The sequence below is a fragment of the Phyllopteryx taeniolatus genome, chromosome 4 (assembly GCF_024500385.1).
Source record: "Phyllopteryx taeniolatus isolate TA_2022b chromosome 4, UOR_Ptae_1.2, whole genome shotgun sequence".
NCBI classification, from domain to species: Eukaryota; Metazoa; Chordata; class Actinopteri; order Syngnathiformes; family Syngnathidae; genus Phyllopteryx; species Phyllopteryx taeniolatus.
The window spans coordinates 3,274,417-3,289,134 of NC_084505.1; the positions used below are offsets into that span (position 1 = coordinate 3,274,417).

The 14,718-nt window shown below is 39.3% G+C and overlaps 1 protein-coding gene across 6 annotated transcripts in view; it reads left to right on the plus strand.

Moving 5' to 3' along the window:
- Positions 1-14,718, plus strand: part of tenm3 (teneurin transmembrane protein 3) — a 398,597-nt gene that overhangs the window by 325,044 nt on the left and 58,835 nt on the right. For 4 of the 6 annotated variants that reach the window (XM_061772049.1, XM_061772051.1, XM_061772053.1 and 1 more), the window contains 12 exons: positions 1,273-1,293; positions 5,584-5,708; positions 5,812-5,919; positions 6,428-6,582; positions 7,364-7,465; positions 7,593-7,766; positions 12,550-12,609; positions 12,866-13,028; positions 13,213-13,351; positions 13,443-13,548; positions 13,683-13,825; positions 14,046-14,224. In XM_061772049.1, the coding sequence (XP_061628033.1) occupies positions 1,273-1,293; positions 5,584-5,708; positions 5,812-5,919; positions 6,428-6,582; positions 7,364-7,465; positions 7,593-7,766; positions 12,550-12,609; positions 12,866-13,028; positions 13,213-13,351; positions 13,443-13,548; positions 13,683-13,825; positions 14,046-14,224 (1,475 nt within the window). The remainder of the gene's footprint in view (positions 1-1,272; positions 1,294-5,583; positions 5,709-5,811; positions 5,920-6,427; positions 6,583-7,363; positions 7,466-7,592; positions 7,767-12,549; positions 12,610-12,865; positions 13,029-13,212; positions 13,352-13,442; positions 13,549-13,682; positions 13,826-14,045; positions 14,225-14,718) is intronic. The other 2 variants (XM_061772050.1, XM_061772052.1) reach the window with 1 other exon arrangement.

Below are 14,718 nucleotides of genomic sequence, written 5' to 3' on the forward strand. Positions count from 1 at the left end.
TCAGCTGGAACTGGGGCCTTAGTCAAGGTGAAGAGAATTATGAACAGTTCCAAATACCAGGCAATGTTAGCATAAAACCCTCAGGCTTTTGCTAGAAAGCAAAGAAAATCAATAAATAATGTCAGGAAAAGCCAACTTGAACAGCTGAATTTATTTGGGGTTAATTAAAGGCACTTTAAATTGTGGCAATTGTGTGCTGACTCCCATTTAACTTGAGTTTGAATGGGAATGGTTCAGGCGGCACGGTGGCCGACTGGTTAGAGCGTCAGCCTCACAGTTCTGATGACCCGGGTTCAATCCCTGGCCCCGCCTGTGTGGAGTTTGCATGTTCTCCCCGTGCCTGCGTGGGTTTTCTCCGGGCACTCTGGTTTCCTCCCACATCCCAAAAACATGCATGAATTGGAGACTCTAAATTGCCCGTAGGCATGACTGTGAGTGCGATTGGTTGTTTGTCCCTATGTGCCCTGCGATTGGCTGGCAACCAGTTCAGGGTGTGCCCCGCCTCCTGCCCGATGACAGCTGGGATAGGCTCCAACACGCCCGCGACCCTAGTGAGGAGAAGCGGCTCAGAAAATGGATGGATGGATGGGAATGGTTCATTCTGAACACACCGGCATCCCCAGTTATAAAAGAGAGTATGCACACTTGTGCAACCACATTATCACAATTGTTCACTTTTACTTCCCCTCTCAAAAATATGGATCTTTTTTTTTTTTTTTTTTTTTTTTACCAATTGAGATATACAAGTTATGGGTCCCATTAGTGATGAAAAAGTTTTGAACTTATACAAGTTCTTTTTTTTTTTTTACAATCACAAAAACCTGGCATTTGAACAGGGGTACTGTGTATACTTTTTATATTCACTGTAACTGGGTTAAAAAGTAAAAAAAAAAAAAAAAAAATCATCTTTTTAGTATGTTATTAGTTAAAATTTTCAAATTAATATTCACTAATTATAATCACTAATTCTTACCATTCCTCGTTATGATTTCAGATCATTTCATCTGTGCTTTTCTTCTTTGTTGTGATTGTGACTTTGATTAGAGTAAAACTATTAACATTTTGTATTCCAATGTAGCGAGGTACAAATTCATGAATCTTCTGTCCATTGTCCCACCACAGGATAACACATTTCAGTCTTCACTCTTGAGACATTGTGCTCGTCATTAAAATTTTGATACCTATCTTTTCACTTAGTGATACATAGCAATGACCAGTTGTTCTCTAACTCCCGTTTCCTCTCTTTTCTTCCTTTGCTTGCGCTATATAAAGAAACAAAGATTTCAGACATAGGTAAGAATGGTTAATCACTTTTCATTCCACTAACAAAGCAGGCTCCTTCTATTTTTTTTCCATCAAGGAAACAATCATGTTCTCATCCCTGCAAGCCTTCAACACAATGCAGTGCTTCCTCAACTAGTGGCCCCTTCTTTTATAGACGCTATATTTCAATTGGTCCCTGGGTGTGTCCTCAATTTGAACAAATAAACTCCTCTCTCCAAATAGATTCTCCATGGAAAAAGGGTATTAACTATAATTCTCGTATCCCATTGATGCTATGGTTTACACACGGACACTAAAAAGTGAACTGCTGAGCTCATATGAACTATCCTAGAACCTACTGAGTGCAATGTTTTGGGTTTGTATTGTGGAGTGAAAAAGACCAGAGGCAGAAAACCACATTCAGAAGATTCCACAAAATGTGTGTCCCTTATACAAGCTGCAACTTATGAAGCCCAGTTATACAGCACCTACAGTACTTGTTCATTCATGAACCAAATAAATGAGACCACATTACCGAGCATGATGGGGTGAGTTGAATGACAAAGAAAAAGAGGACCTATATTAAATGTGTGCATCTGTCAGCAGATGTGCTCATCAAATGATGACAGCCTTTACAAAGGCGCTGCCCAATGATGTTGCTTCTAGTCAATACGGAGTTATGCTCTGTCTGCCTCTGTTGTGTCTGTTTCTCAGTTTTACTGGTAAAAAATCTCTACATAATAAAATCAACATACTGAATAATATAAAATACATATAGAAGTATACGAAATACAAATAAACAGGCCCTTGTGCCCTTACAGATGCCTCCCCCATCTACTGTATATGACTCCCTATAATAAGAAATACAGTAATTTTCAATCCATCAGATTCTTTACCATTGAATCATGCTACATTTTGGGAACGTGTATTTTGATAATCCCATGTAATCTGAATTTGGGTAAACTGAAAATGACAACACTGCATGTTGCTGTTTTATGGACAGTGAGCGGGAATGGTATTTTCCTCTTCAGTCTTTCTGTCCATTTCTAATCTTGACAAGTGTTGTAGATAAAGAGCCTATTTTTGTGTTATAAGCTCAGATGAATGGCACAGTCATCACTTTAACAGCAGCCTAAAGCAAGGAGAGCTAAGAAGAGACAGAATGAAGGAAGCAGAGGGAGCAGGCTATAGATAGTGCTGGGTGTGGTTAATGGTCTTTCTTTTCTGTTGTTTATCTCATTGTCCACTAACAGCTTTATTCCTTCTGTATTAATTAATACCTGTACAGTTAAACAAAACAACATGCACAAGCATTCTTGGACAGCCTGCCCTTAAAAAATAATAATAATAAATCCCAACATAATTCAAAGCAATTTTCTTTGGAAATTTTATCTGGCTATGATATCTTCAAAATAATTTTGATATGCTGAATACACACTTGTAACAAGGCAATCCTAATGATTTTGTACAGGAAGTAGTAAACATTTTCCATGTTTAACTGTAAAAGTTAGCAGCACGGTGGATGACTGGTTAGCACATCTGCCTCACCTGTGTGGAATTTGCATGTTCTCCCCATCCTGGCATGGGTTTTCTCCGGGTACTCCGGTTTCCTCCCCCATCCTAAAAACATGCACGATAGGTTAATTGAAGACTCTAAATTGTCCGTAGGTATGAATGTGATTGCGAATGGTTGTTTGTTTATACTGTATGTGCCCTCCGATTGGCGGCCAACCAGTTCAGGGTGTTCCTCGCCTCCCGTCCGCAGTTAGCTGGGATAGGCTCCAGCATACCCGCGACCCTAGTAAGGATAAGCGGTGGAGAAAATGGATGGATGGATGTAACTGCAAAAGTTGAGGTGGCACTCTTTATGCCAGACTTGGAAATACACCTTTAAGGATGGATTCACCCAAACCTATTTGATATGGAAAGGAAAAAAACATTCTTGTTGCTCAGCGGATTTTAATTATGTGAGTAATGTTTTTTTTTGCCAGTCACAATAATTGTGCACTTTGCTGGAGAAGCATTACCAAATTCATTATTTTGAGCAGCACACACAACTGCCCTGTGTTCTGCGAGTCATGAATAAATGTCACATGGGAATGATAATGCTGATGTTTTTAAAACCTCCTATTTTTAAAACACACTTTTGAAAGTTTGTTTTAGCGCCCCAGAGTATTGTCATTTAAATGAACAGAAAAGCACACAGTGATAACAAGCACACTAATGCACACAATGATAATTGAGTGAAGCAAAAATTCATACAAAAGTACTAAAAATTAACAAATTAAAATCAGACATCCTTTTTTGTGGTCCAATTGAAGTATTTAAAAAAAACTTAATGAACCCTTCTGGACAAGAACGTATTCATAAACAAACAATTTAAAAATCTGCTTTCCACATTTTGTCATTTTTAAAATAATCTTTTACAATTTTATGTAATAACAAGAATGAAAGAAGAAAAGATCAGTTGCTGTGAAAGTCATTTCATTTTTGGAAATTGCATTTGTGCCATATGCAGTATGTCTTGATTTTGTCCTATCCACATTCACTGTATATACAGCTTTGGACTTTATGATATTTTTAATGCATGGACAAAGGTCATGGTGGATCAGACGAGTCTGTTCACAGAAAAGTGGTGCCAGGGCAAAGATCTTTGTGGTCGGAATTTCAATGGTTGAGTTATTTGATACCGGTGCATTTATCTACCAATCTATCTACCAATAGCAATACAGAGTTATTTGTTTTTCAGTGTACATCTGAATATAGTTTTAATTACTATTCAATTAAATTAAAATTGATGTATAAAATACAATTAACCTCAGATATCTCCCCTCCATTCATTATGGAATTCTTCCTTCATGTTTTGCTCTCTTTAAAAGACCTACTTTTATTCCAGGTTTCCATTTTCATGTATTCCAATCTTTTATTTATCCTATGCATTCATGACTCTCTACTTTCATCTCACATCATTCTGCATTACTTGTGTAATTCTTTGTCTTTTTGTCTGTCCCACTATCCTTGTTTCTATTTTCGATTCGGTCATTTTGTTTTATTTTTTATCTATCTTGGCATATTGAGATGATCAAGTGGCATCCACATGCCACACACATCCTCAGGCTGCATGTTTCTGCGTCCAACCAAACACACACACATTGAGGCTTGTCTACAACTATTTGCCATCAAACTGCCTCTCAACCTCATTACAATTTTAAACACTGTGTATGATAGCATTTTATCACTTCTCATTAGAAATGAAAAAAAGGCAAGCTCCTAACACTGTACTGCAAGTGTTGGACGTGATTTAAATAAACAGAAACACAACAACTGAGCATCCAGAAAACCAATCACCTTTTAAGGTGTCATCATGTGCCATGTTGCCTTTGACCCAGTGTTCAAATCCAGTCCAACAATTGCTGAAGAAAAAAACAGAAGTACATTTGGGCTTTCACAGGTGGAGATAAATACACAGTTCTTTCTCTTAAATCAGTCTAATTTTAGTTGCCTTTAATCTGCATATGCAGAACATTGCTAACCACTTAGCCGTATGGCCAGCGGCAAGTATATATATATATACAGTATATCCCTCATCAAATGTACAGTGCTAACAAATTTATCAGACCACCTCCACCTACAGTATTTGTCTTCAAGATCATCAAGCATCATGAAATGCTTTAATGCGGACTCACTGGGTTTCCCTTGGAAGTTGGAAATCAATCAACTATAACATTCAACCATTGAAAACTTTTTTTTTCCCCAGGAATTCAAGTAAATAACTATCATCTGACATCTTAATCAATAAATAATACATTTTACAATTCACAGCTCTCACAATGTCTCTGTCATCCACTGCTGCTGTTTTACTTCATCTAATCATTCAACATCTGTTACTTAGGCAAGGTTCACACTGCAGGGCATGATGCCAAATTCAGGTTTTTTGGTAACTGATATTTTTATGAAGTCGTTCAGATTACAAAAACAAATGTGACTTCTAATGTGAACGCAATGTGTCCATTAAGTGACACGCATGCACAGAAAAAAAAAACATCAGGTTGCACCTAAACGCAGACACGAGGCATTGTGTGTGTTTACGGAAGGAAATATAGCCCCTCGTGTATCTTCAAACATGTATAATGTATTTAGAAACTAATATATGAATTCACTTTACAGTTCATATCTCATATCTCAGTTCAGAACTTTCTCCCCTTAAAATGTTATTATAAAAGGTGAGGGAATGAGTCTGCTGACCCTATGCAACAGCATTCCTACGTCAAATCATTGTTGTTTTTATCTTCTTTCCAATCACCCTACCTTTCATTTTAGCAACAACCCTACCCATCGGTATTATCTGGCTACCGATCCAGTGACAGGACAGCTTTATGTGTCAGACACCAACTCACGACGGATCTACCGCCCAAAGAACCTCAGTGGTGCCCGGGACCTCATCAGTAAGTCTCTATAATTTGGTAATAAGAAACATAATGACATAAAAGATTTGAGGTATTCAGGAAAGTCGGATGACATTACAATGTTTAATGTGGGTGTGTTAAGGTAATGGGGAGGTTGTGGCTGGTACTGGGGAACAATGTCCGCCATTTGATGAAGCACGGTGTGGAGATGGAAGAAAAGCTACAGAAGCCCAGTTACTGGGACCTAAAGGTACACACACATACTTATTTAAAAAAATGAAAACTTAAATCGATGAATATTAGATCAGTTGCCGCTATTTTGCTGTTCATTCCATTTAATTTGGAGAAATTGTATTTGCACCACATACCCTATGTCTTCATTGTTTCCTATCCACATTCACTATTTGTACTGTCTGTTGGCTCTTAATGTGTAGGGGCAGAAATTCAAGGGTGATCCAGGGTAGCTGGTTGAAAATAAAAGTGTAAAAGCAATACATACATTTACATACGTTTCACGACCAACAACAGTACACTATGATTTCATGTGTTTGTTTTTACACATCTGAAGGTAGTTTTGAATTAATATCCAAATAAAAATTATTACTACTATTTTGGGAATAAAATAAGAAGAGAAAATTGTGAATTGGTTCACATAGAAGAACATTTCTGAGATGAAGACAACAAATGGAGGGATGCCAGTGGAAATGTTAAATGATATGCAGTGCTTTGGTAATGAGTTTTTTGTCTACCCTATATAGGGATTGCAGTTGACAAAAATGGTTTGATCTACTTTGTGGATGGGACAATGATCAGAAAAGTGGACCGCAATGGGATCATCTCCACAGTGTTGGGAAGCAATGACTTGACATCTGCACGACCTCTGACTTGTGATACCAGCATGCACATAAGACAGGTGACATGAAGTTTCCTTACTACCACACATAGTTCTTTGCTACAGGAAACTCTGAAGTTTAAATTCTGCTGTGGCCCGAAAAAGTTGTGAAAATTGGCACTAGTTGCAGGTGAGATCCATCGGACTTTTCCTTGTTGCTAAGGTGGCTTGCATCCAAAAAGAAAATGGCCATGACACTGTAATACTGCCTATCGCTCTTATTCTTGAATGTCAGTGAATTGTTTGCATTTTTTGTGGTATAATACATGCACAATTGCTTGTCACATTCAGTCACTTACTATTTTTTGTCCACAGTCTGTGTTGTTTGGCCAGAGCTGATATAAAGTCAAAGGTGCTGATATGGACCGTGCATTGATCTTGACATTTGTTACATTTAAGTGTCCAGTTGACATTCGCTCTTCATTTCTGTAAAAAAAAGAAACGGTTCTTGGCATAACCTTTTGTTGTTGATGGACTCTTTGTCAATCGCATGGCTGATACATGGACAACTGTCCACATCTGTGGTGTTTAATTTGCTTTACTATCATGTTTTTTATGGTCATTACTCTTTGAAAAGCATTCAGTGCACCTAAGAGAGAACCCATGCAAGCACAGCAAAACTTGCTAACTCTTCTCTTGTACTCACAAACTTTAAGCTGTGAGGTGAGACTTAGTAAACACTCCTCCACTGTGCTGCCTGAACAATTACTCTATACATATACAGTGTCTAGAAAGAACATGTCTAAAAAGCATTGGAGTTTGTCTGAGATAAAATTCTCCACCTTGACACCTATATATCCAGGTTCGTTTGGAATGGCCAACTGATCTAGCAATCAGTCCCATGGACAACTCCATCTATGTTTTGGACAACAATGTTGTGCTGCAGATCACTGAAAATAGACAGGTATTGTCTTTATTGTCAGTCATAATACTTTGTGACATACTGTGTGCTGTCTTCTTTTTTTGCTACTTGGCTAAAAAATATATATATATATATATTCATTTGAGGAATACTGTTTTTGTGTGTTCAGGTTCGCATTGTGGCAGGCCGTCCCATGCACTGCCAAGTACCTGGTGTTGAATACACAATGGGAAAGAGAGCGGTTCAGACCATGCTAGAGGGAGCAACAGCCATTACATTGTCCTACAATGGCATTCTCTACATCACAGAGACAGATGAGAAGAAAATCCATCGCATTCGACAGGTAATCACAAAAATAAAATAAAATCAACTGTGAGTATGCGGGGATCCACTTACATAATATATACTGTATATACACTATATTGCCAAAAATATGTACTCACCTGCCTTGACTCACGTATGATTTTAAATAATATCCCATTCTAAATCCATATGGTTTAATATGATGGTGGGTTACCCTTTGCAGCTATAACAGCTTCAACTCTTGTGGGAAGGCTTTCAACAAAGTTTAGGAGTGAGTTTATGGGAATTGTTGCCCATTGGTTTTCTCTCTCGCTCTCATACAGTGCAGACGCTTTTTTGCTCGCTCTGCTTGCTTCGCCTCTGTTTACATTTGTTCTTGCTGATAAGCTTGTTTTTCTTCCTAATAAATTAGAAGCAGCAACTCCTGGGTATTTTTAAACCTATGGGACTGTACTTTCTTTGTAGATACAGTCAGTTGTTGCCATAGTCCAATATTTTCTGATACCTTCTCACCATTACGTGAGTGTGGGCTGCTAATTAGCACAACCCTGCTATTAGCAACAAGACCAGGAATCAAGATGGGTCCCTTTTCCACTGAGGACGATCATGGACTGCTGCAGAGGCTGTCAATCCTGGAAACGAAAATCCACCGTCTTGAAGTGTATGTGGATGTAAATGGACAGTCGGGGAATGAAACCACTCTACCAATGTCTCAATATGGTGAGCTAAGAGACAGCCACTTAGCTCAACAAAGAGGACGGTTGTGGAAACGGTCATGGGTCATCCAGCAGTTCTCCCTGGAATTTACTTGGAGCAAAGCCCAAAGATATGGGACAAAACCTAAAAGGGAGGGCACCACACCAGCAGATTATAGAGGAATCAATCAGTCGAACCAATCGGAGGAACGAAATGATATGAGGCAGCACTTTCAATCTCCCACACCCCTCCCTGCCCCATTGGAGCAAAGCCCAAGCAAAACTCACTCTCTACTAGAGACGATCTGACGGACAGGGTGAAGGCTATTGTCAATATTGGAGTCAAGCCCATACCACGCCAAAATCTTCCTCTCATCCCCCTTCGCCTGAAACCACCATCCACTAAGATGCGCAGGGCCCCTCCTCCACCCATGAAGAATCTTATCTGCAAATCTGACTGATATCTGCGGGGTGTTTCCCAGAATAAAAGAAAGAAAGAAATATGTCACAAAAAAGTCGAACTTAGTAAGGATAAAATGTGAATCTGTCAAACCATTGTCTCCAGCTATCTCTGCGAGACTAGCTCGTTTTAATATCAGGTCACTGGGTAATAAAAGCGGCACGGTGCACGTCTGGTTAGAGCGTCTGCTTCACAGTTCTGAAGACTGGGGTTCAATCCCCGGCCCCGCCTGTGTGGAGTTTGCATGTTCTCCCCGTGCCTGCGTGGGTTTTCTCCGGGCACTCCGGTTTCCTTCCACATCCCAAAAACATGCATGGTAGGTTAATTGAAGACTCTAAATTGCCCGTAGGTGTGAATGTGAGTGTGAATGGTTGTTTGTTTATAAGTGTCCTGCGATTGGCTGGCAACCAGTTCAGGGTGTACACCGCCTCCTGCCCGATGATAGCTGGGATAGGCTCCAGCGCTCCCGCGACGCTTGTGACGATAAGCGGCTCAGATAATGGATGGATGGATGGATGGGTAATAAATCAATGTTGATTAATGACATCATTACAACCTATGATCTGGACTTTTTGTTATTAAATGAAACGTGGTTAACAGAAAGTAGCTGAATACCATTTTAAATGAGCCAACACCAGCAAACTTCAATTTTATGAACAAGTGTCGAATAGGGAAAAAAGGTGGTGGTATTGTTGTTATTTTTAAGTCATTATTTCAGTGTAAAGAAATTATACTGGGTGATTTTAGCTCTTTTGAATATCGCTGTTTTTTAGTTGAAGGTGACCCAAAGGTTATTGTTGTAATAATTTATAGACCTCCAAGATACAATAGAAAATGTGTGGAGGATTTTTCAGAACTGCCGTCAGTTATTTGTACTGACTACAACTACTGTGTCATAATGGGAATCTTTAACATTCATTTTGACAATAAAAAATGGAAAAATAACTATCTGCTATACTGGACACATTTGACCTCTCTCAACATATTAAGAGTCCAACCCACAGTCAAGGTCACATCTTACACATGGTCATCTCTAAGGATGTTGAAATTCTTTCAGTTGACATCAATTATATGGCTATTTCTGACCATTTTTGTGTATTCTTTGAATTACAGATTCTTCCAAACGTTCAGACAACCTCTATGTCTATTAAGAAAAGGTGCATAAATGAGAGTACCACCACTAAGTTTATGGAGACATTAGCTGTGCCACAAACTGAATGCTGAGATAGTTGATGAACTTTTGGATAATTTCACCTGGAAAAGCTCAAATGTCATGAATGCTGTCGGTCCTATTAATATTAAAACAATCTTGAGGCGACCTAGAACACCATGCAGGAGCACTATGATGGTAAAGACCTCTAAATCAAAGTGTAGGAAAGCAGAAGGTAAGTGGAGAAAAAAATAAACTCCAAATTGACTATGACCTCTACAGACAAAGTCTTTGTCATTTTAACTTTAACTTTTCTGAAATCATCAGTAAGAACTTCAGCAATACTCACACTCTGTTTGCTGTGGTTGACAAGTTTATCAAAGCGCTAAATATATGATATAAATGATATAAGGCTGAATACTGACTCGGGAAAGGTGAAAATTCTGGTCTTGTTGGACCTCAGTGCTGCTTTTGCTACGGTAGATCATAACATACTGGTGAACATGTTGGAAAGGTGGGTAGGACTAAATGGAACAGTCCTTAAATGGTTCAGGTCCTACCTGGACGAAAGGAGTTATTTTGTAACCATTGGAAGTGTTCAATCTCATTGAATGGCAATGACCTATGGGGTCCCTCAAGGTTCAGTCCTTCGACCCCTCCTCTTCAGCCTGTACATGCTACCCGTGGGTCAAATTCTTCAGAACTTTAATTTTGACAATCATAGCTATGCAGATGACACACAGTTATATCTAGCAGTGTCTTCAGATGACTGTAGTTCAATTGAGGTGTTGTGTCACTGTCTAAAACAGTGGATGAGCCAAGATTTTCTTCAATGAAACCACAACAAAACTGAGATAATTGTTTTTGGCAATAAAGAAAAGAGGATTGCTGTTAGTAAATACCTGGAGTCACTTTCTTTAAAAACCAGAGACCAAGTCCGAAATCTTGGTGTTCTAATAGATTCCGACCTGAGCTTTCAACAGTCATATCAAATCAATTACTAAAACTGCCTTCTACCATCTGAAGAACATATCCAGAGTGAAGGCTTGCATGTGTCAAGCAGACCAGGAGAAGATCATCCATCCTTTTATCTCAAGTAGACTGTTGTAATGGCCTTCTGACAGGACTTTACCTGTCACAGTGAACACACACACTTGTTAGTGGAACACGCTGGAGCTGGGGGTAGCTGAAGTGCCCGGGGAGCAGTTCGGGGTATCAGTGTCTTGCTCAAGGACACCACAGCCGTGAGTCCGGGGGATGTTGGTCCGGTCAGGGTCTTGATCCTACATCCCCCACAGTGGCAGTTGATGATCCTAACCATTGGGCAACGGCTGCCTGTGGAAAGAAATGCTAATGGAATATAAACAGAGTAGGGCTGTGAGATCGAGGTCAAATGAGGAGCACAGAGTCCAAAGCAAACACGGTCAGGCAGCTTTGCTATTATGCTGCACACAAATTGAATAAGTTGCCAACAGAAGTGACATCAGCCCCAAGTGTGAATGTTTTTAAATCCAGATTAAAAACTCTTCTTTTTTCTCATGCTTTTTAGAGCATTTCCACTTTTAAATGATATTTCTTGCACTGTATGCTGTTTTAATTGTACTTTTATTTTTTTATTTTTCTTCTCTTTGTTTTAAATGTTTATAACCTGTTTGTTTCTTTGTTTTTAAATGCTTTTAATCATGTAAAGCACATTGAGTTACCTTGTGTATGAAATGTGCTATATAAATATATTTGCTTTGCTTTGCATTCTTCCAGGAGCATATTAGTGAGGTCACACACTGATGTTGGACGAGAAGCCCTCGCTCACTGTCCACTCGAAATCAACCCAAAGGTAGCATTCATCCATACCAAATTCTCTCATCCATTTCTGGATGTTGTTTTGTGCACTGGTGCACAGACATTGGAACAGGAAGGGGTAAGCCCCAAACTGTATGACTGTCTGCAATCTCTTGGTATGCTGAAGCATTCAGATTTCCTTTCACTGGTGATCAGAGGCTAATATTCTGGACATTTCCACCTTTGTGGGAAAAGTTTGGAGACGGCCCCTCTCTGTTCCAACAAGACTGTGCATCAGTGCACCAATCAAGGTTCATAAATACATGGATAAGAGAGTTTGATGTGAATGAACTTGAATGGCCTGCACAATCCTGACGTCAACCCTATAGAACACTTTTGGATGAATTAGAGTGGAGATTGAGAACCAGGCCTGTTCATCCAATATCATTGTGTAACCTCACAATTGCGTTTCTGGAAAAATGGTCAGAAATTCCCGTAAACACACTCCTAAACCTTGTGGGAAACTTTCCCAGAGAGTGAGAGAGAGCGGGATCGGATGACCATCAGTAGGTCGGTCGGTTTGTCGGTCAGTCGGTCGGTCTTAGATTGATAGATTGATTGATACATCATAGAAAATTTTAAAGTTAATATTGAAATTTTCTTGATATTATTTTCTACCTGACTTAGACCGCAATTCCCCCCCCCCCCCCCCCCAACTATTTGAACTGCTCGTTCGTAGGTGTCAACTGATGGAGAAATTACCTACCTTGCCGGAGCGCCATCTGATTGTGACTGCAAGGTACTGAAACACATTTACTTCATATACTGGTTTCTGGTTCACATATAGAGATAAACTAAACTGCAAGGTTGTCCATCTTTTTGACTATTTTAAAGTCTGCATTTCTTAAAAAATAATAGTGTTTGCCTATCCACTTGCTAGTGCCACTCAATTTCTTGTTTGATATATAGGCTACTGTACATGTAACCTCCAAACTGCCTTAGTTGTAGTCGTGTGTATGTTTAATGAATCTGTCTCACGTCCTGTCCTCCTGCAGAATGATGCCAACTGTGACTGTTACCAAACAGGGGACGGTTATGCTAAAGATGCAAGACTTAATTGTCCTGCCTCTTTGGTGGTGTCACCGGATGGGACACTGTATGTGGCTGATCTAGGAAATATTCGCATTCGAGCAATTCGGCGCAACCAACCACTTACTGGTATGTAATTTGAGTTTAAATTGTTGACTAGCCATTAATAATCCATTTTAGAACCACAGTGGGTGCCATTAGTGTTGATATCTTGAGTGTGGAACACAGGGATTAGTTTGATCCAAATAGTGTTGTGTCTCAACCTTAATTAAGGTCAAGTGTTAAAAAAAAATGCATTTGCGTTTGTCCTCAGGATCTTTGGCATCTGGTCCCAGCTCCTATGAAGTAGCCTCTCCAGCCTCCCAGGAGCTCTATGTGTTTGACTTAAATGGAACTCACCAATTCACAATATCCCTGGTCACTGGAGACTATAAATATAATTTTAGCTACAGGTTGGTGTGGATAATGAGATTTGTAAGCTTTTACTCCCCATCCTTCCCCCTGCCAGCCACACAATTTGCCACATTTGACTTTTTTTTACAGCAACGAGGAGGATTTAACAGCAGTGACTGACAGAAGCGGCAACACTCTACGTATACGTAGAGATACAAACAGGATGCCTGTACGTGTGGTCGCCCCAGACAATCAAGTGAGTTAAGACCTAATGCAAAGATAAACTACTCACCTGTGTTTAGACATATCAGTAGGATACTGTATTCGGCTATTTAGCTTTACTAACAGATTATAAAAAAAAAACATATTTGCCCATGCTTCTATGTGTAGGTCATCTGGCTGACCATCGGAACAAATGGGGGTCTGAAGTCTCTCACAGCTCAGGGTCAAGAGCTGGTCTTGTTTAGTTACCATGGCAACAGTGGCTTACTAGCAACCAAAAGCATCCAAATTGGCTGGACTACTTTCTATGAGTGAGTAGAATCATTTTGACAAAATGTTACTTGAAATGTATTACTTACCACATATGGTGAACATATGGAAAAAATACATAAATTCCCATTAAATACTTTGTTTTCAATGACTGCATGCTGCTGGATACACTAACGATTGCCTAAGACAGATGGTTGTGGCTATGCATATTTGTATTGTAGATTATGGAAACTCATTTGGTCTTCTTCACTTTACCTACAGCTATGACAGCGAGGGTCGTTTGACTAATGTTACCTTCCCTACTGGCGTGGTTACCAATCTCCACGGCGACATGTCATCAGGGGCTGTTGCTGTGGATATAGAGACGTCAGGGAGGGACGAGGATGTTTCCATAACGACCAACCTTTCATCAATAGACTCGTTCTACAATCTGGTGCAGGGTAAGGATCTTAAATGTGAGGACTTGGTTCAGTAGTTATGGTTTAAAACATGTTTCTATTATTCCATTAATTTTTAAAATGAATACTGTATGTCTTTAACTCAGGTAATTGGATGAATTCAAATGAGGGAACTTAGCAAGTGTTGAGACATTCTTGTCAATGGCACAATACGAGGATTCGTCAGCATTGCTTTCATCTTCTGTATTGAGCACTATTTATATTTGGATTTACAGATGACAATGACAGATAATACATTATTCACAATCATCTGGAAATGATGGGAAAAGTTACTTAAGGAAGATCTTAGAGGTTTGACCAAATTTACAAAAAGCCTACCATACTCTAACAGACTCCAAAATACAGGCGACTACAAAACTAAATACTGAAGTGTAATCATAAAGATATTACATCCTTGAAAGACAGTGATTTTGAGCAACATTTTTAAAAGAGGTTAGCTGCTCAAGACATCTACGTTAAAAAAAAGCGGTACTCAA